Source organism: Heterodontus francisci, chromosome 18, assembly GCF_036365525.1.
Source record: "Heterodontus francisci isolate sHetFra1 chromosome 18, sHetFra1.hap1, whole genome shotgun sequence".
Lineage (NCBI taxonomy): Eukaryota > Metazoa > Chordata > Chondrichthyes > Heterodontiformes > Heterodontidae > Heterodontus > Heterodontus francisci.
The window spans coordinates 70359431-70381690 of record NC_090388.1 but is presented as its reverse complement, the minus strand read 5'-3'; the positions used below and the strand labels follow the sequence as shown (position 1 = coordinate 70381690).

The following is a 22260-nucleotide window of genomic DNA, read 5'->3' as shown; positions in this document are numbered from 1 at the left end:
CCCCACCGAGACCTCCAGTGGAGCTTCCATGTTCAGCCATTCTTCTGTCTTTCCCAGGTTAGGTTCAGCTCACACAGGACTCCCAGCCACAATGCACCTCCATTTTAAGCAAAGCAGGCTAGCTTTAGGTAGTATGAGCAAGTAATGATTTTTGGGCCCCCTGCTGGTGTATAACCAACCAACAGCATGGTGAGTGCAGGCTGCACATAGAAATCATGTAAATAAGCAGACAACACGAAGATGCTGTGTTGCTTGCATAGCATCAAATAGGCACAGGTTAAGAGCTCATTTTCGGGGGCTATCCAATTTAGGCCCCACTATCTTTTTGTGTATATTCGTACTTATAGCAGGGCTAACACGCCAATGGCGGTGAGTTCAGCCATTAAGTAACTGAACCCTGTGTGGGACAATCTTAAGAAGGGTCGACCTTATGAGCGGACCACCTTAACAGCTGTAAGTGAAGGTCACTGGAGGAAGTGATGTCACGTCACACATGACCAGGGAGTTGTGGGTGTAGCCCAACAGAGTAAGATGTGTTTAGATGTGCTCATGCAGTAACTGTTTGTCTATATACGTTCGAGTTAAGTATAATAAGAACCCGCATATTCTTCAGACATTACTTGCGGTCCTGTGAATCTTACAATAGTTGCACACCAAAGGAACAAGTAATATTATATGGTGGCAATGTTTGGGATATGTTTTCTGAAGACACCAAATATGATATGGTGGTAATGTCTAGGATATCTTTTTTCTGAAGACCACCAAATATTACATCGTGGTAATGTTTGATTTTTTTTTTCTGAAGAGCACACTGGGCTGAATTTTATTAGCATGGGGGCTCATTTAAATGGAGAGATGGAGCAGCCACCCCGATGACATAGAGGGGGCGGCCACCACATCCCCAGCAATGGTGTCTGGCACAACTGAGGAGGCGCCGGCACCATTTGTAAAGGGCTTCAAGCCCTTCAGGTAAATTTAAATGTTTAAAGCACTGTCACAACACTTTTCATTCAAATAAAACATTAAAACATGGAGGCCCTTTCCCAACCCCCCCATATGGTGTTTTTATTGCCTGATGTGATTGAAATTTATTTTAGTCCCAGCACGAACTTTCCTCTCCAACTTCACCACATTAGCCCTTCAATCCCTTTCCAGCATCCCCACAGCCAATGATTATTGTTTTTCCCACTTCCCTGCCCCCCCGCCCTGATAATTTGACTCCTCCCGTCTCCCCACCTGTGTCTCATCTTGGAACTCCATATGGAGTTCTGAAGGCGCGTGAGTTGTGGCTGGTGGAAGTAAAATCAGCGTGAGACGGCCGGTGGTGGTAGATAAGTTCATCTGCATTTTAATTAGCCTCATTTTAATATTTTAATGAAGGCCCAGCCACCAAGTGGCGGAGGTGGGGGGGGTGGGGCGGGGGGTGCGCACCGAGGCCTTGCTGTCGCCGCTAATATCCGGCGGGGCCTCCTCGGCGTTGTGGTGGGCTGCTCCCGCAAGCATTTTACGGGCCTCCCCACCACGATCCATGATGTCAAGGGGCTGGTAAAATCCAACCCACCAAGTGAGAATAAAGAATAGCAGGCTGCTGACCTGGAGTGGCTGAAGATCCAACAGGAGAGCAGTTATCAGGCAACCCCACAAGACTGCTGTGAGCTAGGCTACAGACAGGACCCCAGGAGATGTTGAAACTATAAGTACAATAGACAACTTTGCCTGGAGATTGGAGTTTTCACCTAATCTGGCAGTGGGTCGATAAAGTTGAAAAGAAGTAGTACTGCCATAACGGTTTTAGTTTCCCCTTGTTTTTGCTTCATGAGTGGCGCCTAAGCTGAAGAGAGTGGGAAGAACCCAACAATGCCACTGGAAGTCCGGCACAAAGGGAAAGGCTGGATGTAGCAGCTGTGGGTACTGCAAGCTGCAGAGATCAAAGCCTGGGGAAGAAAAAGTAGCTCACAGTTATAAAAAGAACCAGGCTGTGCAAACACATCTGTCTCAGTTAAAAAAAAACAAGCTGTGCAAACAGAAAGCAGCTGTTGTGTCTCACTCTGAAAAGGGGCAGGTCTGCAGAAAGCAAATCTGTCTAAACAAGGAAAAGAGTGTGCCTGTGAAAAAGAAAACCTATACAAAGTCCGATATTTATAAGTAAAAAGCAGGATCATTAAGACAATGGCTTTCAGATATTCAGTTATATATTGGAAGGCGTCAGACATAGTTCTGAATTTAAACTGCTTCAACAGCAAATGGAATGGTGTTTCCTGGATGAAGAAGTGGGCGAACCAGAGAAACAAGCTGTAAAAATTAAGATCACACTGGGCAACGAGGGCCTGCAATGGATAAATACATCAGGATTGTCAGCTGAGAATCAGAAGGATCCGAGCAAGCTATGGACATTCCTGGAGGAGCAACTCAAGGTGAAGGTCAATTTCCAAGTACATAGGCTTGAGCTCATGACCTACTGGCAAAGGCAAGATGAGTCCATTGACCAGTTTGTTGCAAGATGCCGAGACAAAGCTCAAGAATTGAACTTTTCAGAGATTGAATTGTCAGAACGGATTATAGAGCTAGTAATTGTGTCTACCCCACTAGAGACATTTCAAAAAGACCAGCTAGAAAAGAAAAAGGGGCACACCATAGATGTACTACTCAATGATGGAAGGAAATTTGAAATCATCATGGCTAGGCGCCAACAGTTACAAGCATTAGGAGTGGCTATGACAATTGGTATGGAAACCAAGGCTCAGAAGTCTGTTAAGCCTTGTGGCAAATGTGGCCTGACTCACCCAATTCGCAGCTGTCTGGCGTACCAGGGCCACTGCAGAGCTTGTGGTATGTGAGGACACTGTGCAAGGCAGTGCAGAAGGCAGACCTCAGATACACACAAAAATGGTGACAGATCACATGCAGAGAGAACAAGTGAATTTGGAGCAGGTGTAGGCCACTTGGCCCCTCGAGCCTGCTCCACCATTCAAGTAGTTCATGACTGAACTGATTACTCCACATTCCCACCTACCCCGATAACCTTTCACCCCCTTGCTTATCAAGAATCTATCTACCTCTGTCTTGAAAATATTCAACGACTCTGCTTCCACTGCCTTTTCAGGAAGAGAGTTCCAAAGACTCACGACCCTCTGAGAGAAAAAATTTCTTCTCATCTCCGTCTTAAATGGGCGATCCCTTATTTTTAAACAGTGACCCCTAGTTCTAGATTCTCCCACAAGGAGAAACATCCTTTCCATATCCACCCTGTCAGGACCCCTCTGAATCTTATGTGTTTCAATCAAGTCGCCTCTTGCTCTTCTAAACTCCAGCAGATACAAGCTTAGCCTGTCCAATCTTTCCTCATAAGACTATTCGCCCAATCCAGGTATCAGTCTAGTAAACCTTCTCTGAACTGCTTCCAACGCATTTACATCCTTCCTTAAATAAGGAGACCAATACTGTACACAGTACTCCAGATGTGGTCTCACCAATGCCCTATATAGCTGAAGCATTACCTCGCTGCTTTTGTATTCAGTGTCTGAACAATGTCTGAACGTCTGCAAGACAGGATGGCAAATGCAACAATACATATGGTAACAACAAAAGCCCAAGCAGGTACATCAGGTCAGCAGAGAGACAGATTGCCAGGAGGACACGGGTGAAGAATGCACTCGTGTGAACAGTAAGCAGGAATTTCACATAGTTAACTTGAATTAACATGCCAATGCTATCATGCAGTTTGACGCATTCACCATGATCTGAATTATATATCCGTAGAAGAGTGGCAAACATAAGCTCAGAGTAAAAATCGATACCGGAGCAAGTGCAAATATTCTACCCATTCGTATACTGAAGGACATGTACTTAAAGAAATGGGAATCTATGGTATGACGCACCATGGCTAGGCTGACTGCTTACAATGGTTCTCCAGTCAAGTGCATTGAAAGGATAACCTTACCGTGCAGCTTTGGGAGCTCCAAACGGCTACCACAAACGTGTTATATTGTAGACACAACTGGACCAGCTGTCGCAGAACTTCCAGTCTGCCGAGATTTCTGAATTATCACAATACATGAAGTCAGTAACACACCGAAGATGGTGGAAAATATCCAGGTCGAGTGTATCGGGTCGGTCCATGTAAAGGACGACACAAAGGATGGAAGTCTCAGAGGCCAGAGGGATTGCCAGTGATTGGTGATGTTGCCAGTCATCATTTTTCTAATCTTTCTAAACAAGGGAAGATGAAGGTATCATATGATGGGCAAGCAGAACTAGAATTAGTTCGATTGCGAGGACAGAAGGTCAGAGTCCTCAATCATGCATCGGGAACTTGACATCCTGCAGAGGTTGTGAGGATATGCAGCCAGCCCATGTCGTATGGGATCCAGACACCCAATGATGTGATTCTCAGATGGAACTGACCTCCACTCGGAGAGCTGGACGTCAACACTACGTGACTACACTGTGGCATCACCGACACATTCAAAGACAAAGTCTAAAGATGAACATACAGAGGCTATGAGCACAGAGGAAGAACATGCTAACCAGAGTTCTGAGTCCGCAAAGCCTCAAGACGAGCTAAGCTCTGGGAAGAGGTTCACATTAATGAGATCAGGATGAATAAGCAAACCTCCTCTACATATTCGAGAATGTTAAACTTACTTACTTGTCAATAATGTTTTGTTTTAATCATGTATAGTTAATCTGAACTGCAACATCATTGTATATTGTACATATGTTTTTATCTTCGTAAAAAGTGGGGGGTGTTGTGGGACGACCTTAAGAAGGCACCACCTTAAGAGCTGTAAATGACGGTCACTGGAGGAAGTGAAGTCACATCACGCACGATCAGGGAGTGTGGGTGTAGCCCGAGAGAGTGAGATGTGTTTAGATGTGCTCATGCAGTAACTGTGTGTGTGTGTGTGTGTGTGTGTGTGTGTGTGTGTGTGTGTGTGTGTGTGTGTGTGTGTGTGTATATATTTATTTATATATGTTCCAGTTAAGTATAATAAAAACCCACGTATTCTTTGGATAGTACTTGTAGTCCTCTGAATCTTACAATCGTTTGCACACCAAAGGAACAAATAATATTACAAACCCCACCAATCATGATGGCTCTCAGTTCAACCTCCTGTGTATTAATCTCAGCCAGAATATTAGAGTCTCCATAACTGGCTTCAGCACTCTCCAAGGAAGGAGGTGAAAACTACTCCTCATCGCAATCTGACTCTTTAACAACATCACAGTATAAAATCGCAACCATTTTATCTATTACTGAATGAAAATAACATTTTGACTGTAGTTTCAACAAAATACAAAACATATGACTATTTCTGGTCCCCATCTCTCATACCTGTGACCTGTGTACATTGACCGTTGCATAGTTTCCCTGTGCAATCCATTTGGATGCTTCTGATATCTTCAGCCCAGTCCCACTTAAGTTAATGCTAAATTGTCCCTGAAAAACAATGTTAAAAATAAATAACATAAGAATGTTTCGGTGCAATGATCCTTTAGATAAAACAGCTGCTAGACAAACCTAATAATAAAGCTCTTACAACAACTTTGCTTCAAAATCACCCAACATTTTTAGTATTCCTCAAAGGCATTTTAAGTCACAATACAGAGTCCTAAATAAAGGTAATTCTTTAGAAAATGACTCATATAGTTTTCTTAGTTAGAAACTTGTCTTCTGAATGGCTCTCCACAAAATGTGCTGCAGCGAATCATTCAGAGGAAATAATTAGTAGCAAACTCCTGATACATGGCTGTAGTTTATATTTCCCTCCCCTTTTGAAGCGTTGGGTCCAAAATGGTCTCTTGAAAGAATCTCATCATAAGACAGAGAGAAACTCTCAGGACTAAGTTCATTCACCCTCCATTATAGAAGTAAATTTCATTTTTACTGGTCCTTCTTTGTTGAATTCTGAAATTTCAAGATGATTCCAGATCGATCTTTTTTCCCATTTAATATTTCACAACTTTGCTGAACTTCACCTCCCTGCAAAGTTTTTCAAAATTTTATGATTCACAGCAGGAAGTCCAAAGTCTTCCTTACTAACATCTGGGGGCTTGTGCCAAAATTGGGAGAGCTGTCCCACCGACTAGTCAAGCAACAGTATGGAAACATACCTTACATCCGATGTCCCAGACACCACCATCACCATTGCTGGTTATGTTATGTCCCACTGGCAGGACAGACTCACCAGAGGTGGCAGCACAGTGATATACAGTTAAAAGGGAGTTGCCCTGGGAGTCTGCAACATTGATTCCAGACCCCATGAAGTCTCAGGGCATCAGATCAAACCTGGGCAAGGAAACCTCCTGCTGATTGCCACCTACTGCCCTCCCTCAGCTGATGACTCAGTACTCCTCCATGTTGAACACCACTTGGAAGAAGCAATGAGAGTGGCAATGGCACAGAATGTACTCTGGGTGGGGGACTTCTATGTCCATCACCAAGAGTGGCTCAATAGTACCACTACTGACTGAGCTGGCCAGGTTCTGAAAGACATATCTGTCAGACTGGGCCTGTGGTAGGTGGTGAGGGAACCAACAAGAGGGAAAAACCTTGTCCTCACAAATCTATCTGTTGCAGATGCATCTGTCCACCCCCTTCAGTCTACTCTCAATCATCAGCAAAGTGATGGAAGGTGATGTTGACTGCTATCAAGCTCCACTTAAACAGTAATGACCTCCTCACCGATGCTCAGTTTGTGTTCCTCCAGGGTCACTCAGCTCGTGACCTCATTACAGCCTTGGTCCAAACATGGACAAAAGAGCTGAACTCAAGAGGTGAGGTGAGAGAGATTGGTTGTTGGAGGCCAATCATCTCAGCCCCAGGACTTTGCTGCAGGAGTTCTGCAGGGCAGAGTCGCAGGCCCAAACATCTGCAGCTGCTACATCAATGATCTTCCCTCCATCAGAAGATTAGAAGTGGGGATGTTCGCTGATGATTGTACGATGTTCAGCACCATCCGCAACTCCTCAGATACTGAAGCGGTCTGTGCCCATATGCAGCAAGACCTAGACAATATTCAGGCTTGGGCTGATAAGTGGCAAGTAACATTCGCGCCACACAAGTGCCAGGTAATGACCATCTCCAGCAAGAGAGAATCTAACCATCTCCCCTTGACATTCAATGGCATTACGATCACTATCAACATCCTGAGGGTTACCACTGACCAGAAACTGAACTGGACCAGCCACATAAATACTGTGGCTACAAAAGCAGGTCAAAGGCTAGAAATTCTGCAGTGAGTAACCTACCTCCTAACTCCCCAAAGCCTGTCCCACCATCTACAAGACACAAGTCAGCAGTGTGATGGAATACTCTCCACTCGCCTGTATGAGTGCAGCTCCAACAACACTCAGAAAGCTCGATACCATCCAGAACAAAGCAGCCCACTTGATCGGCACCCCATCCACCACCTTAAACATTCACTCCCTCCACCGCTGACTCCCAGTGGCAGCAGTGTGTACCATCTACAAGATGCACTGCAGCAACTCACCACGGCTCCTTAGACAGCACCTACCAAACCTGTGATCTCTTCCACCTAGAAGGACAAGGGCAGCAAATACGTGGAACACCACCACCTGCAAGTTCCCTTCCAAGCTACACACCATCCTGAATTGGAACTATATCGCCGTTCCTTCACTGTCGCTGGGTCAAAATCCTGGAAGTCCCTCCCTGGCAACAATGGGAATGTATCTGCACCAGATGGACTGCAATGGTTCAGGAAGGCAGCTCACCACCACCTTCTCAAGGGCAATTAGGGATGGACAATAAATGCTGGCCTGGCCAGCAACACCCATGACCCATGGAACGAATAACAAAAAAAGTCATTCACCCCATTGCATCTGCACGAGCTGTCTGAAAGGACTAGCCAATATGTCCTTAAAATAAAAGCAAAATTCTGCAGATGCTGGAAATCTGAAATAAAAACAGAAAATGCTGGAAATACTCAGCAGGTCAGGCAACACCTGTGGAGACAGAAGCAAAATTAAAGTTTCAGGTCTGTAACCCTCAACCCCTTCCCAACATCCCCCTCACCAATCCAAAGAGTTTGACCCCGCTCCGCCCCTCCTGCACTGAGAAACTTACCTCCTCCCTTCTCCCCACACGTGTTTCACCTCGTTTCCCTGGACGGGGATTTGAAAGTACGGCAGTGTCGGCCGCCAGGACGATGATCGCGACGGCACTTCAGGAGGTGACGGCAACATCATTAATGCAGGTGAGTTAATTTATTTGAATATTCAAATCCAGGTCCCATCGCCGAGCAGCGGGGGGCCGCCACAAGGCCTTAGTGCCACCGTCAAGATTGGTACGGGCCCTGCTCGTGTCAAGGTCAGTGGTGGGCCTCATCTGGGACAATCTTCATGCCCCCCTCCCCACTCCCACCACAGATCCTGATGTCAAGCCCAAATAAAATCCAGCCCATTGTTTTTGGTTTTGCTTTGGACAATGTGTTGGGATGTGAACTGTTTTGAAGGCCATTCAAGAAAACCAGCCAAGAGAGCAGTCACCATCAGCTCAGCCTCTTCTATCGCTTTCAGAACTTCCTGAGAATCAAGTGTAAGAAATAGAGAAACTGATACGTCATTTCTCCTGAAAAGCCTGCCAAACTGATCTTCAACGTCGCCTGAAAAGAACTATTCTACAAAGATGCCAGTGACAGCCATCTATGCGTATTTGGGATGCCAAACCAAAAAAGGACAACTGACATCTTTCCATATCTTCTCATACATTTTCTTCAAGAATTAGCAAATATTTGGCCAAAATATTCTTTTTTGTCTTTTTTTTAATAACAGACCTCTAAAGAGAACATCTGTTTTTTTCAGTTAGCCGGTGTATGTACGTGTGTGTGAGGGGCTAAGGTAAAAGGGAACTTTCATATTTCGCTCTGTGTGTTAATGCTTTGCTTCATTACTGGTTATGTCTTGTTTTATAATAAACTGATAATTTGTTATTTATTAAAGAAACCTGGTTGGTTTATTTTATTCTGGGATAAAGTGTAGAGTATATGATTGACCGTATCAATAATTGGGTAAACATTTAAATATATGTTGTGACCTGTGGAGAAGTGGAACTAGAAAAGACAGTGCACTCCTCCCACCTTAGTTGTAACAATGTTTATCAATTCCCTTTTAGGGGCTTGTTAGTGGTTCTGCTGGGCTGGGTGGGGGGAAGTGGGTAGAAAGGAAAGAGGAAAAATATATAAATATAAATCTTTATAGTCTTGGAAATTCTACCTGGCACCTTTCGTATACTTGTCTGCTTCTGTTCTCTACATGCCAACAGTCACTCATTCAATGACACTGGATTGCAACGACATAACAAACGTTACTTGCCATGACAAACTAGCATTTAGTTGTGCAATTTCCAAAACAAGAAGAACTAGTTTGGATCTGCTTTAAACTTATTTTGCCTCTACATCTCAGGAAGAACAGAAAGTGTCTAGTATAGGCTTGCTGTAACAATCCAAAGCTGGTCCAAATTGGATCCAGCTCCTTTTTTAAAGGCAATCTGAGCACAGTAGGAATGAACATTCATATTTATTTGGATTTCAAATTTGATTTGTTAAACTAAATCTTGAATTCCAAAAAGAAAATTATTGTATATTTGGGATGATCTCTACTTGAACTATCAGACAAGAGGACACCACATTGTCAGAGACATTGCCATTCCATCAGGAATCAATAAACTAGCACAGCCAAGGGACACATTATCAATCAATCACCTAGAATGGGATTGTTGCAATCCAAAATAACTCCCTCTACCTTTTGAAGCCTCCTCTCCAGCCAACACCCATTGTGGCTGAAAATAAAGATCAAAAAGTGAAATTGATATTGTGCATGCAAAAGACGAACAGATATTGCTACACCTTTAATGTTTTGACGAGTACTGTGATCCACCTCCTTTTCTTAAAAAAAAAGCCACAATATCGAAAACCAAATGATCAGAATGAGATAGAAATTCATATTGATCAAATGTCTTTATTTTGATCCAGTTCAAACCCTTTCAGGTATGACTCATACTGATGCTTATGCTATGTTTGACCTACTTGTTTGAATCAGTCGCACAACCGACACATTGGTTCCCCTCTCAGTTTCAACCTTTAAAACGTGTGATCAGACGGCCTGAATTTATCTAAGGACAGGACCACATATCTGGTGCTCAGTCAGCTTGCTGCTGATTACAAGGGAAACCACTATCTGCAAGTGAGCAGGGTTTGAAAGGGTTTGTCTCACAATGGGTTACCTTTAGGTAGTGGCAGGCAGGCATAAATAATGCTCTTCACTTGTGGACACTGAGCATGCTGTGGATTATGGGAATGTACCTCCCAGCAATTAAACACCACAAAAAAAGCAAAGTTGAACAATGGATGCGGTGGTGAGACAGGGGCCTTAACAAGGTGCATGACAGAGATCAGAAAAATCTACATGGGGAGGGAGGGCGGTGGGGTGAACATATTAAAGAAATACTAAAAAAAACCACATGAGCAGGCGATACACAAAATAAATCAGCCCTACATCACTTGATCACAGATCTACTGCAAGTAAGCCAGATAGAACACAAAAGCAAGCTCATTTGTCCCTTTCTTTCAGTATTCTTGTTCAACCTGGAATGACAGTAAAATGGACCTGCAATTTGTCAGACTCTTGTTTCTAATACCCAGATCTGGTATCATAGGCAAACCATTCGATTAGGTGAGCTAGACTGTTGTGTTTAATTTCATAATATGATAATCCAGACGGTTTGGAAAGATGAGGAGTTACTCTTTCAGTGTTACATAAATCAATGGAATAATTGCAGAATTCTTATGCTCATTATCTTATTGGGGTGACAATTTCCTCACCGTATACACACATTTTTAAAAATTATCTTTTTTTTCTACAATGTAGAAAGTGTTATGACCAGGTGAGAAGGGGTCTAGGGGTTCCCTCTCAGCCTTTGTCTGGTTTAACCGTAAAGGGTTAAATTTTAAAACATCATGTTTTTAGCTCCCCCTGAGTGAATCACTGCTCCAATTGTAAGGCAAAGAAATCAAACAGGTTTCGTTAGGTTTAAACAAGAAAGGTAGACATTTATTCATCTTAAACTCTAATCCGGTTAACAGCTACGAATATGTGACGTGACCACGCCAGCATGCATACGCGATAAACACACACATGCAGATAGAGACAGAAAAAGTGGAAGGAATAAAGGGGAAAAGTTTGAGGCAATATCTGGTAGTTACAGTCCTTTAAGTTCAATGTGGAGTCTTTGGTTGCCAGTAAGTCTTGCAATTCGTTGGGGCCCAGTTCATGCTTCACCTTGTTTCGATGTCGGAGTCTTTTCCCTCTCGAGGTTTACGTCTCTTCCGTGGGTCCGGTGGCTTGGGAGAAAGCGAGAGAGAGAGACAGCCAGGCGAGAGACTTGCTTGTTTCAGCTTCAGTTGCACACTGCATACTTCTGAATTCAAACTGCCCTGTGGTTAGTTCAAAAAACTTGGACCAGCCAGTTAGTCATGTGACCAGCTCACTTAACCAGTCCTGACTCTGTGGATTGTATCATCAGCAGGGACTGGAATGTGCTTCCTTACACCTTCAATGTCTAGTGATCAAAATCCATTTGGGTTAACTGGAGCAGCGTTTAGCAGCCACTGGCAGCGTCTCTTAGTATGCGGAAATTCCCTTCCAGCCCGGTGTCTGGTGATCTTCAAACAAGTCATTTCTTCACTCCAGCAACAGTTTAAAATCAATGTTCATATGACAAAATTAATATGCCTCATTGTTGGAAGGTGGGGGTCTGTACGACAAAAGTTACAAACACAAGCTGCAGATCATGGCCATGTATTGACATTGGGCTGCTGAATATGTCAGTCGCTCTTAGATAAACCAAACTGTCAAAAGCAGCATCCGAAAAACTGGTATATCATTTGAATTCCAAGCAAATCCAAGAGATTTCCTACAATTACATCTCATGTGTACACATTTGTTCATTGAGAGCTTTTTGCTCCCTATAGATGTTAATTGACCTTAATCTGAGGAAAAACATTATGTCATTGAGTTATTTATGTAAAACAGACACATGATTTTATGTGACAAGATGTGATGAGAAATGTTCAGAACACCATAACTGGTACCTCAACAAACTCTGCTTTCAATTGAGAGATTAAGGCATTCTCAGAGGCACCTAAATGTGAAGTCAGGGTATTTGTGACTGCCTGGGAAAACACTCAAACACTGAATTTCTCAGGAGTTTCCAGCTGGGATCCTCGGGCTAAAATCTAATTGTATGAGAAACGATGGTTTATTTATCCCAGTCAGAACTAAAGTCACCTTCCTTTCACTTTTTTTTAAAAAAGAAACACCGAAGATTCCAAAATGAGAAGACTAGTGAATGAATTTGCAATCAGCTATTTGTATACAAATTTATGCTAAATACTGCACACCATACTTCCCATAACATCAAACCATTTAATCCACTAGTGCTGTCCAAAAGTGATAGTGAAGAGAGCGGGATATGGAAAATAAATTTTTTAAAAAGAATTATATTTTTGATTTCGCTGTAACTACATACACGTCTGCCATCACAATGTGGTCATTTGGCAGGCCTGGCCATTGTATTATTTCTGGAAGCTTCATTTAACTGATGAAGACAACACTGTCTGCTGCAGGGTGGTTTTTAGTTGGTGACCTGGCATCACCCTGTAAACACCATTAGGTCATCCCCTGAAGGCAGCAAACTGGTCATCTCAAAAGCTTTTCCATTCATTAGAGGCCCCAACGGGTGTCTCACCATTCTCTTCACGAAGGTAAAGAACAACTCTGTCAACCCTCCTTTTATTATCGATTTCATCAAGTAAACAGCATTGTTTTTTGTGCATGCAGGGGATCATTAGGTTTGTGGCCTGTGACATCTGTCTGAATCTAGTACTCAGTCATGCTGAGAACAGTCCCTACATGCTGTGTAAACTGTAAAATGTGGAAGTGGATTCTTGTGTTTCCATGTACAAACACTAGGGTATATTTTAGCATTTTCATGCCGTCAGCAAAGAGTAGTGAATTAGCACTAACGTGTCACCACACAATCTCTAACCCACACTTCCAGCACTGAGAGTGCTGAACTTACCTTTATGTTCCAAAAGAATTTACTACAAGATCTATTTATGTGTGAAGTGGTACAGATACAAACTGCACAAAAATATAATGAATCAAAAGGACAAATATACTTGTAGAGTTCAACTTTCACTCTATCTGATAATTAAAACGAACCATTACAACCATTTACCAGGCCCCTCAGCTGCAACCAGGAGCGTCTGGGTTGAACTGGTCTTACTACCTCTATTGTCAATTGAAAGGAAGTGCACTAGCTGAAGGTGGGTCACACCCGATTATTGGCCACTACTGTCCTTCCCCTCCAAAAAACATGTAACTAGCTCTTGGAGGTTGTGAGGAAATAATGAATGAATACGGATGATACTGCACAAATTCGTGACTACGTTTCTCTTTTTTTCCTCTTGCACCTACAACAGAGAACTTTTAAATTGGAAAAGTAGATGGCATATAAATTCCATTCCAACAGACCATTCCTTACCTGGGGACACTTGGCTGCACTGTAACAATCTCCTGCTGTCGCAAATGGCACTGCCCTTCCATGAACAGTCTGAGCAAAATGCAAATCTGTAACTGGAAAAGTTGCGATGTCAGAAACTTATTCCACAATACATGCATTGTCTGTTTCTCTTCCATCAGTAGATATATCATGGCAGGCAACATATCTTCATAAGAAAGTATACTTGGACTTATTTCTCCACCCAATGTGCTCTTCTCTCACTCATTACATTGACTATAGGAAATTATAGGGGAAATAGTAAATAACCTTGTTTTTCCCTATAAGGCTAACCTGACAATTTGAAGGGAAAACATAACTTGAGCCTTTTGTTTTATTTATTTATTTCAAAACAGCCTGATGACGTAGATTTCATCTAATTAATGAAACAAGCTGTTTTGGTCGAAAATTACAGCATAGTACAACTCTGAGAATATCTCATCTGTGCGAATCCAAAACCATCTTGAAGCCATTATTGTTTTCACAAAACTAGTGTGACAAATGCCTAACATATTGTTTGCAGGGGCTGCTCCACTGCAAGTGCAGGCAGACTGACATTGCAGATGTTTAAATGGACTGCTGTGACTAAGATCATATGAGCTGGAGCACAGGGCGAGTTCAACTGGGACGTTTGAGTCCTATAGCTTCAACAAAACAAAGATAGGAAACACGGCCAACAGAAATTGCCCATATTCTTGGCACTGCTGGGATTTCAGGCTTAATTCAGCTAAAAACTACTTCTGAAAATAAATTTACCACCATATGATATGTCATCTAGCTATTAAAAGTTGTGAAAATATCTCCTCTTCCCCCATTTAAATGTTGCGTGTTATAAAGGATTTTGAAAAAGTACAACTGTATCTAAAGAAGGTAAAGAGGAGATCTGACAGATTTTCAAAATTAAGAGCATTGAGCAGGATAAAGGGAGATGATGAAAGAAGTGTTCAGAGATGGGTCTTCAGGAGGGCTTTGAAATTAGATGGAGCAAGGTGAATGAATTTTTTTTTAAATCACTAAAATAGATTATCTGGTCATTATCTTATTGTTTGTGGGCTCTTGCTGTACTCAAACTGGCTGCTGCATTTTCCTTAATTACAATAGTGACTACACTTCTAAAAGTACATCATTGGATGTAAAGCAGTTTGCAATATCCTAAGGTCATGAAATGTCCTATAAAATGCAAGTTCTTTCTGTTTTCACCTGCAATTCTCACATTATGTGCCATCTTTTTCATTACCAATAACCGCTTCATTTCACTTATAAATTCGACCCAACAATCCATTGTGCCAAATAGCAACAAAAATAACTTAAAAGTATATTTACTTATTCAAAGTATTTTTATTATATTTCACATATAATATGGAACTGGGATGAATTTCATTGGTGCAGCATGGATTACTTCTGCGATTCATCACTGGTTTCTCTGATTTATGCAATGCAATTTTCCAGCCCTGAACAAGATGAGAAAAATACTTACTTATAATCTGCATCGTACTGACATCAAACCGTACTCTGTGAAACACAGTGTACCCAGCTGCGAGATAATCATTTTTACAAGAACAGTCTTTTCTTCTGTTTCCATTATAAGGACATTCATAAGGATTGTGCAGCCTAAACAAAAACAAAACTTTCAGAAATTCCTATCGGTACTGCAATTCTTTTCATACTGTTGTTCTGACAAATGTCTATTACATGAGTCCTTAATTCCTCTCCTTATCTTCAAACATTACCCCCCTTCCCAGGCACCATTCCTAGAGGACCTGTAACCGACTCCTTCCAATTCTGTGAATGCTGCTCTGTATGTAAAGGCACATAGAGGTGGTCTGTGTTGTTTTGTGTTGTTGTCCAATATTATTTTCCTGCCCTCCCTATAGAATGATGCTCTTCCTTCCACTGATGTAAACAATGGCTGCAGTCAGACTTAGGTTGCAGTAGTTGGATGAAAAAAAATTACATGGGATATCTAAGTTTATTTACAAGTGATTTGGAAGCATTAGCTGCTTATGCTGAAACTTTAGGGCAAGAGCTGCTTTCCTATTGACATGAGATGTTGTTAAAATGTGCTTCAACCAGTGCTCTTGATTGTTTAAGCAACTGTTGTCTTCTCCAACTTGCAGTACTTAGGTTTGAATTGCAGACCACTTTCTGAATACTGGATTCTGACAAGTGAGGGAAAATTGAATGGATCTATCCTGTTTGAAGGCAAGTCCCACAGCAGGTCTTGCAAAATTATGGTATGGCTGTGCACTAGAGTAAATCTGACTTTGGGGAATAATATTGCTGTCTGGGGATGTGCATATTGACATTATTGGGCCAATTATCTGTGTGTGTTGTGGATGGGAAGCCTTGCTTGCCGGCTGTGCAGATTGGGAAGTTGAGGTTATGTTGTCCACAATTTTCCATCTTACCCAAGCAGCAGAAGCAAGATGCACAATGGACTTGCTGGATAATGGGAAAACGCAGTGAACTGATAATTGCTCTGTCAGTGGGGTTTTCTGCCGTGAGAAATTCCCATTCCTTTCATGCGAATTATGAAAATTTAAAGCTCCTTAAAGGATACGCTAAGTGATATTCACCCAGTGCATGGTGAGCCTGTCTTAAGTGGAGGATAAATGAATGAAGAAAGCCCTAATTTACTGTCAAAAATACAATGAAAACCTATTGGTTTTAATCAAGAGATCTCTAAACTCTGTCAGTTTAATTTGGTGATTGCACGCTTGCCTTTGAGGTTAGAAGTTTGTTGGTTCAAACCTCACTCCTGGATCTGTCGAACATGATCTAGGTTAACACATGCATTTAGTACTAAGGGATTTTTGCTCCATCAGAGTCTTTGGGATGAGATGTTAAATGGGGGCCAGTATGCTTGTTTAGATGGGTGTAAAAGATACTGTGGCGCTATTCAAAAACAGACCGGTGCTCTGTCCAACATATATTACACAAACAACACTGACCAAAACAAGTTGTTTTATTTTTATTTCATTTGCAGTTTGTGAGATCTTGCTGTGTGAGAGTTACCACATTTATCCACGAAAGAAGAGTGACTTTTTGAAGTGCAGTAATCAATTGTTTGTACAGCATTTTAGAGCATCCTAACTATATGAAAGGGTTATATAAACACAAGTTCCTTCTTTCTTTTAAATCAATTGGAAAAATGTCTGCAACATTCTGAGGAGAAACTGTTCGTAATTCTTGCAAGATCAAGGTTCCATGAGGGAGGTAGGCATTTAAAATTCTGCCATCAGATTTAAACAAAAATGTCACTTACCTGTATCCATAGACTTCCGAGTAGTTGTCTGCCTCTCCACTGGATAAAGTTACATATTCCCTGGGATAATCAGAATGCATTCCTGCACAATATATCTGCAAACCAAAGTATTACTATAATAATGTGACACTCATGTTTCTGAGCAAACAGTGTGAACAAACTGCATGCAATACCTTTATTATTTTGCCTTCAATTTTGAGCAGGTATTCTCCATCCTTTTGCACTTCTTTTGTTTTCTGGATATCACTGCAACTTGCTGAAACATCACCTTTAAAACATTGAAGATTAAATATTGCATAATATCATTCGTGGGATATTAAACTGTATGGCTCAATGGTAGGTTTAGTCCTGGAGGGGTACTCTGGCCTCTTCAGTTAGAAGGCTGTGAATTCAAGCCTTACACCCGTGCAGTTATGAGGGAGTGCTACACTGTCAGAAATGCCGTCTTTCAGACCAGACTTTTAACCGAGGCACTATCTGCCCTCTGAGGTAGATACAAAAGATTCCTTGTCACGATTGGAAGAGCAGTAGTGGAGTACTCAGCGTGCCCTGGCCAATATTTATCCCTCAATTAAAATGACTAAAAACTGAATATCTGGTCTTTATCTAATTGCTGAGTGTGGGATCGTGCTGTGTGCAAATTAGCAAGCATGCTTCCCTACATTGCAACAGTAGCTGTATTTCAGAAATACCTAATTGATTTTAAAGCACTTTGAGATGTCCTGAGGTCCTGAAAGGCACTATAAGACAAGGTTTTAAGAAAAGAAATAAAAACATGGTGAATACAGTGTATTCGAAATAATGTGGGATTAAAATTAAATTTGTAAAAACAAAGAACAGTAAAGGAGTATAGGGAAAGCAGGTGTGAGGGCTGATCTTTGATCAGTCACTTCTGGCGAGGAGTAGTGCTTGGAGGGAACGTTACTTGGGAAATTATGGGGCCTGTTATTTTCCCGCCATTATTTTAAGTAGACAGAAAATCAGGCACCACAGACCCACGATTTCCTGACCAGCAGCCATTACAGCTGGCACATTTCACTGGGATTTCCAGCTGTGGGAATCACCTCTACTTAAAAAAAAAAATCAAAAGGTATTTTTAAGTATAAGATTAATAAAACAATAAACCTAATATTTGTGTAGCATCATAACCATCGTTTTTAGGGGTTGCTACAGCATCACAGCGTGTGAACGAAAATCACTGAAGCTTAGAAATCCCTCGCATTGTCAGCTGCTGAGTTAATAGTATTGAGTGGCTGCAGCTTGGCAGCACTCTAATTGGATTTTCATTACCTCATCATTCTATGGTCACTGCCTGGTACTTCAATCTGCCTGCCTACATGTTGTGAATTGAATCAGTTTATTAGGCCAAACTCCATGACATTTGCCCAAAAGGGAACACTGACATTCTGTTTAAGAGCTGGTGCAGGGCAAGTTGGCTCCGAGTTGATTGAAGGTAGGGGGGTGGGGGGTGAATCCTCTCCTTGTTAATCCTCTGGCAAAGCATTGTGGAAAAGTCCAACTGTTTTACTCTGTGTGATCTTTTAACAAAAAGATTTTGGGTGGTATGGTTTAAAAGATTTTTCACAACACAGATGAAAGGAGGAATATTCAAATTTCTGATGGGATAACACAAATTGATGATTGTTAGATATGAAAGTGCGTACACAATTAAGTTTATTACATTTTTTTTAAATCACCTAGTGGCAAAAATTAGACATCAAATTACTTACAAACATCATTGAAGCAAGGAGTCTGGAATTGTGGCTTTTGGTTTGGAAGGCACAGTTCACTAAGCAAACTGTCCTCAGTCAGGCATTGTACTTTTCTCTCCATTATCCCAACACCACAGGTCACTGAGCACTGAAATAATTTGAAAACAATCTTAATGAGGACTAAAAACAATTGGATTTATGTTAAGTATAATGTATTTAAATATGGAGCATTGATATTAATTCACTTCATTTTGTAGCTGCTGCTGAAGTGCATTATTAACGGATAATTCGGCTTGTTCATTGTTACATAATTACCTATTAACCTTTTAATTCTCTGTGGTTAATTTAACAGATGTTAACTTTAAACACTGCTGGCCTTTACTATGATAAGCTAATACAAAATAAATCAAGAACTAGCCAGCAATTGACCAAAAAGAGGGTGTTATTCAGTATTTAAAAATCTCAAACAACTTTGACAATTTTAATTTTCTGTTTTCTCTTCATGACAGTTTTGGCTCTTTGGTATTACTTCCCTCTGAGTCAGCAAGTTGTGGGCTGAAGCCCCACTCCAGAGACCTGAGTGCACAATGTAGGCTGGCACATCAGTGCACTGCTGAGGGAGTGCTAGACTGTTGGAGGTGCTGTCTTTCGGATAAGAAGTTAAACCGAGGCCCCATCTGAGGCGGATGTAAAAGAGAACAAGGCAGTATTTGAAGAGCAGGGGAGTTCTTCCAGGGTCCTAAGGAATAAATGTTTGCCATGGGATCTTTTACATCCACCTGCGAGGGCCTCAAGTGTGACCACTGAGCCAAGGCTGCTCAGTAGTAGTCACTACATCACCTTCTGGATCCATTCGTGTGCCAATAAATAGTCATTGAGTAAATTTCAGGATCCATTCACATTCCTGCAGAATAACAGTGCAATTGTCTTTCAGCAATGGGAGACTGCCACAAAAAGGAATGACACAACTGAACTGCACCCAATCATGAATAATTGCAAAACCATATAGTGGACGGGCTAAGGTTTTGGAAAGCAGATTTTGATCATTATAAGCAACTGATCATTAAGTGGTAGATCCAGATTTCACCTCTGCTTCTAATCTAAATCTTGCCAATTTTCTTCCCTTCCCTTCTCTCCTGAGTGTATTGGCTGCTTGTGGAATCCAAGCCCAGCAGATGTCACTTGGCTTCTGGTACCTCACAAGGAGACAATATTCATGTGTTGGCCTCGAGAGCAAGTGCTAAAAGGCTATTTGATCAAAAGGGGGACATCCCTGATCATGTCCTCAACCAACATCCACACACACGCACTTCCAAGCAGGGTTTTCTGAATAGTGATCAGGAATTTGAATCCTAACCTATTTTCCTCTGCTTGCAGTAGGGACCCTGAGTCAATTGTAGCATCCCTATTGTCACTCTGGCTTAGTTCAGCTAACTTGGCACAGGTCAAGGAATGAACTCTCTTTTTCTGTATGGCTCAGCTACTCACAGGTTAAACTGAATCATTAGGGAATGTAGAACACACAAGATTTCTCATTGGAATTAGATTACTAAAACTCTTCAGAAAAATCACATTTGTTCAAAATGTTAGTCACTGTCACAAAGTTAAATCTTGTCAATTTTCTCATTTTAGTGTACATGGAAAATAAAAATCAGTAAGTATAAATGAACAGAGTGCATTTTTTCAAACCAAATATACCTTGCTCCATGCTCCCACTCTCCAACTGGCTGACGGAGTACACTCTCTGACATTACATTCATGAACACTGGGAGGTGCTGCATCTGGACAGTCACTGAGTGATGTTGATAGTAAGTCATACGAATAATGGTCTTGGCCAGAGTGGACCTCAGTGCAGTAAACCATCCTTTGCTGATATCCTGGGCCACAACTTGCTGAACACTGTATAGTTAACATGAATATATGAATATGTTATAATGGACACTGCTATTCAGAATTATAGACTCCAATACTGTACATCTATAAGCATGCATTTCCATTGATATTAGTGTAACTTACATTTATCTCGAAGCTTGATATCATTAGCAAATTATAATGCACTAGAAGCATCCTGCTTCATAGTATTCACAAGTAGGAGAAACAGCACGAGAACTAGAGTGAACAGCTGCAGGACCTTGCTAGTGCCTGGCCTGGGCAGAGATTTTATACTTCTCATTTATCGTCACCCGTATACTGTCAATTGGCATCTTTCACCTTGATCAGTGTAAAATTCAGTAATGCCACCACCGCCAACCACCCATCCCCCACTACCCGCCCCCACAAGATATTGGCACAACAGTATATCCAGCAGAGGCTGTACTACAAAACTGCTGTGGCATCCAATATATCATCAATACAGAACTCTTTCTGAATGGAGGCAACATGATTTAACCTCAAACAAGTAATGAGCATTCCCTTCTGTACCGACATAACGGGCTGAATTTTACCGCAAGCTTCGGGACCCTGACTTGCACTTGCCAGCAGTGGGACCGGCTCGGCAACTTTTGCTGGAAAAGGCCTCCTGACTGAGTCGGCAGCTCTGAAGCCTCAGCAGCCCCACAGAGAGAGGTGGGTGCTACTGAGGCAGGTTGGCGATCTTGAGGGCACCCCAAAATGGAGGACAGGGAAGTAGAAATACAAAATTCAGGATGGCCGAGGGCAAAAGGCCCTGCCAATCAGAGGGAAATCCCTTCCGGGCTGATCGTTGGAACCAGGAGGGGAGGTGGGGGATGGTGCTGCCTTTCCTGTCCATGACCACCTCTGTGGGGCATGGAGCCTCCAGTGCTGATGGCCCCTCCAGGCTGTTGCAGGGAGGTTATCTCCATGAAGCTGGTGGACTCCCCACGTGGCGGGGGGCTGCTCCGCCACTGGCAAAATGCCAGCAGCCCCATTTAATGACTCCTAATAGGGGCCTTAATTATGCAAATCAGCTGTCTGCCTCCTTGGAGCAGGCGGCCACCCGCACCCTGGCCTGCCTCTTGTCCATTGCTGGGAATTTCCCCAGCAGGGGGATTTGTCAGGGTGCTATCCCGATGCGGCTACCCACTATTTTACCAGCAACCCCACCCCCACTCCCCGCACCCCCACTGCCCCCCACTAAGGGGCTGGTGCAATCAGACTGATGTTTCAGTTTCCAATATCAGGTGTCTGAGTGAGTTTACACACACAGCTCCATATTATGGATATTTTGAACTGTACCCATTGAGCAAAGTTGCACTGCCCAAGCACAATTTACTTAATTGTTAAAAGCATTAATGTACAATTATGACAATCTTTTGATAAACTGAAAGTAAATAAACTGATAGACTAAACTATCCCAAGTCATAAATAATTTGAAAGTTCTTCTGATCTGGAGAAGTTACCATATTGCTTTTCTTCAGAAAGGTGCATGATTTGTTCCATCACTGATTGCCAACATACATGGGAAATAAGCCAATAGGAGCTGCCTCACCTACTATAGCTTTGAATTGGTAGCTTCAGTCTTTTTGACAAAAAGTAAATCTCATTGTAAAAGTGAACAGACGCAGATGGTATGCAACAAACTCCATTGAGAGTGGATTTGTGTTATATCTGAAGTAGACAAACATTGTGTTACATACACCATGTCACGAAATACTGCAATTGAAACAAAATAATGGCCCAGACCATTCCCTCAACCTTAGTCTCAATTTTTGTTTTTATGCTGTGAGTTGCTGGAAGTGGAATCT

The 22260-nt window shown here is 42.1% G+C and overlaps 1 protein-coding gene across 1 annotated transcript in view; it reads right to left on the bottom strand.

Moving 5' to 3' along the window:
* LOC137379708 (A disintegrin and metalloproteinase with thrombospondin motifs 20-like) overlaps positions 1-22260 on the bottom strand; it is a 603896-nt gene that overhangs the window by 16153 nt on the left and 565483 nt on the right. The window contains exons 32-38 of the mRNA XM_068050948.1: positions 20255-20455; positions 18575-18704; positions 17018-17112; positions 16845-16939; positions 15057-15190; positions 13565-13656; positions 5336-5440 (exon numbers count right to left, since the gene is read on the bottom strand). Coding sequence (XP_067907049.1) covers positions 5336-5440; positions 13565-13656; positions 15057-15190; positions 16845-16939; positions 17018-17112; positions 18575-18704; positions 20255-20455 — 852 coding nt within the window. The remainder of the gene's footprint in view (positions 1-5335; positions 5441-13564; positions 13657-15056; positions 15191-16844; positions 16940-17017; positions 17113-18574; positions 18705-20254; positions 20456-22260) is intronic.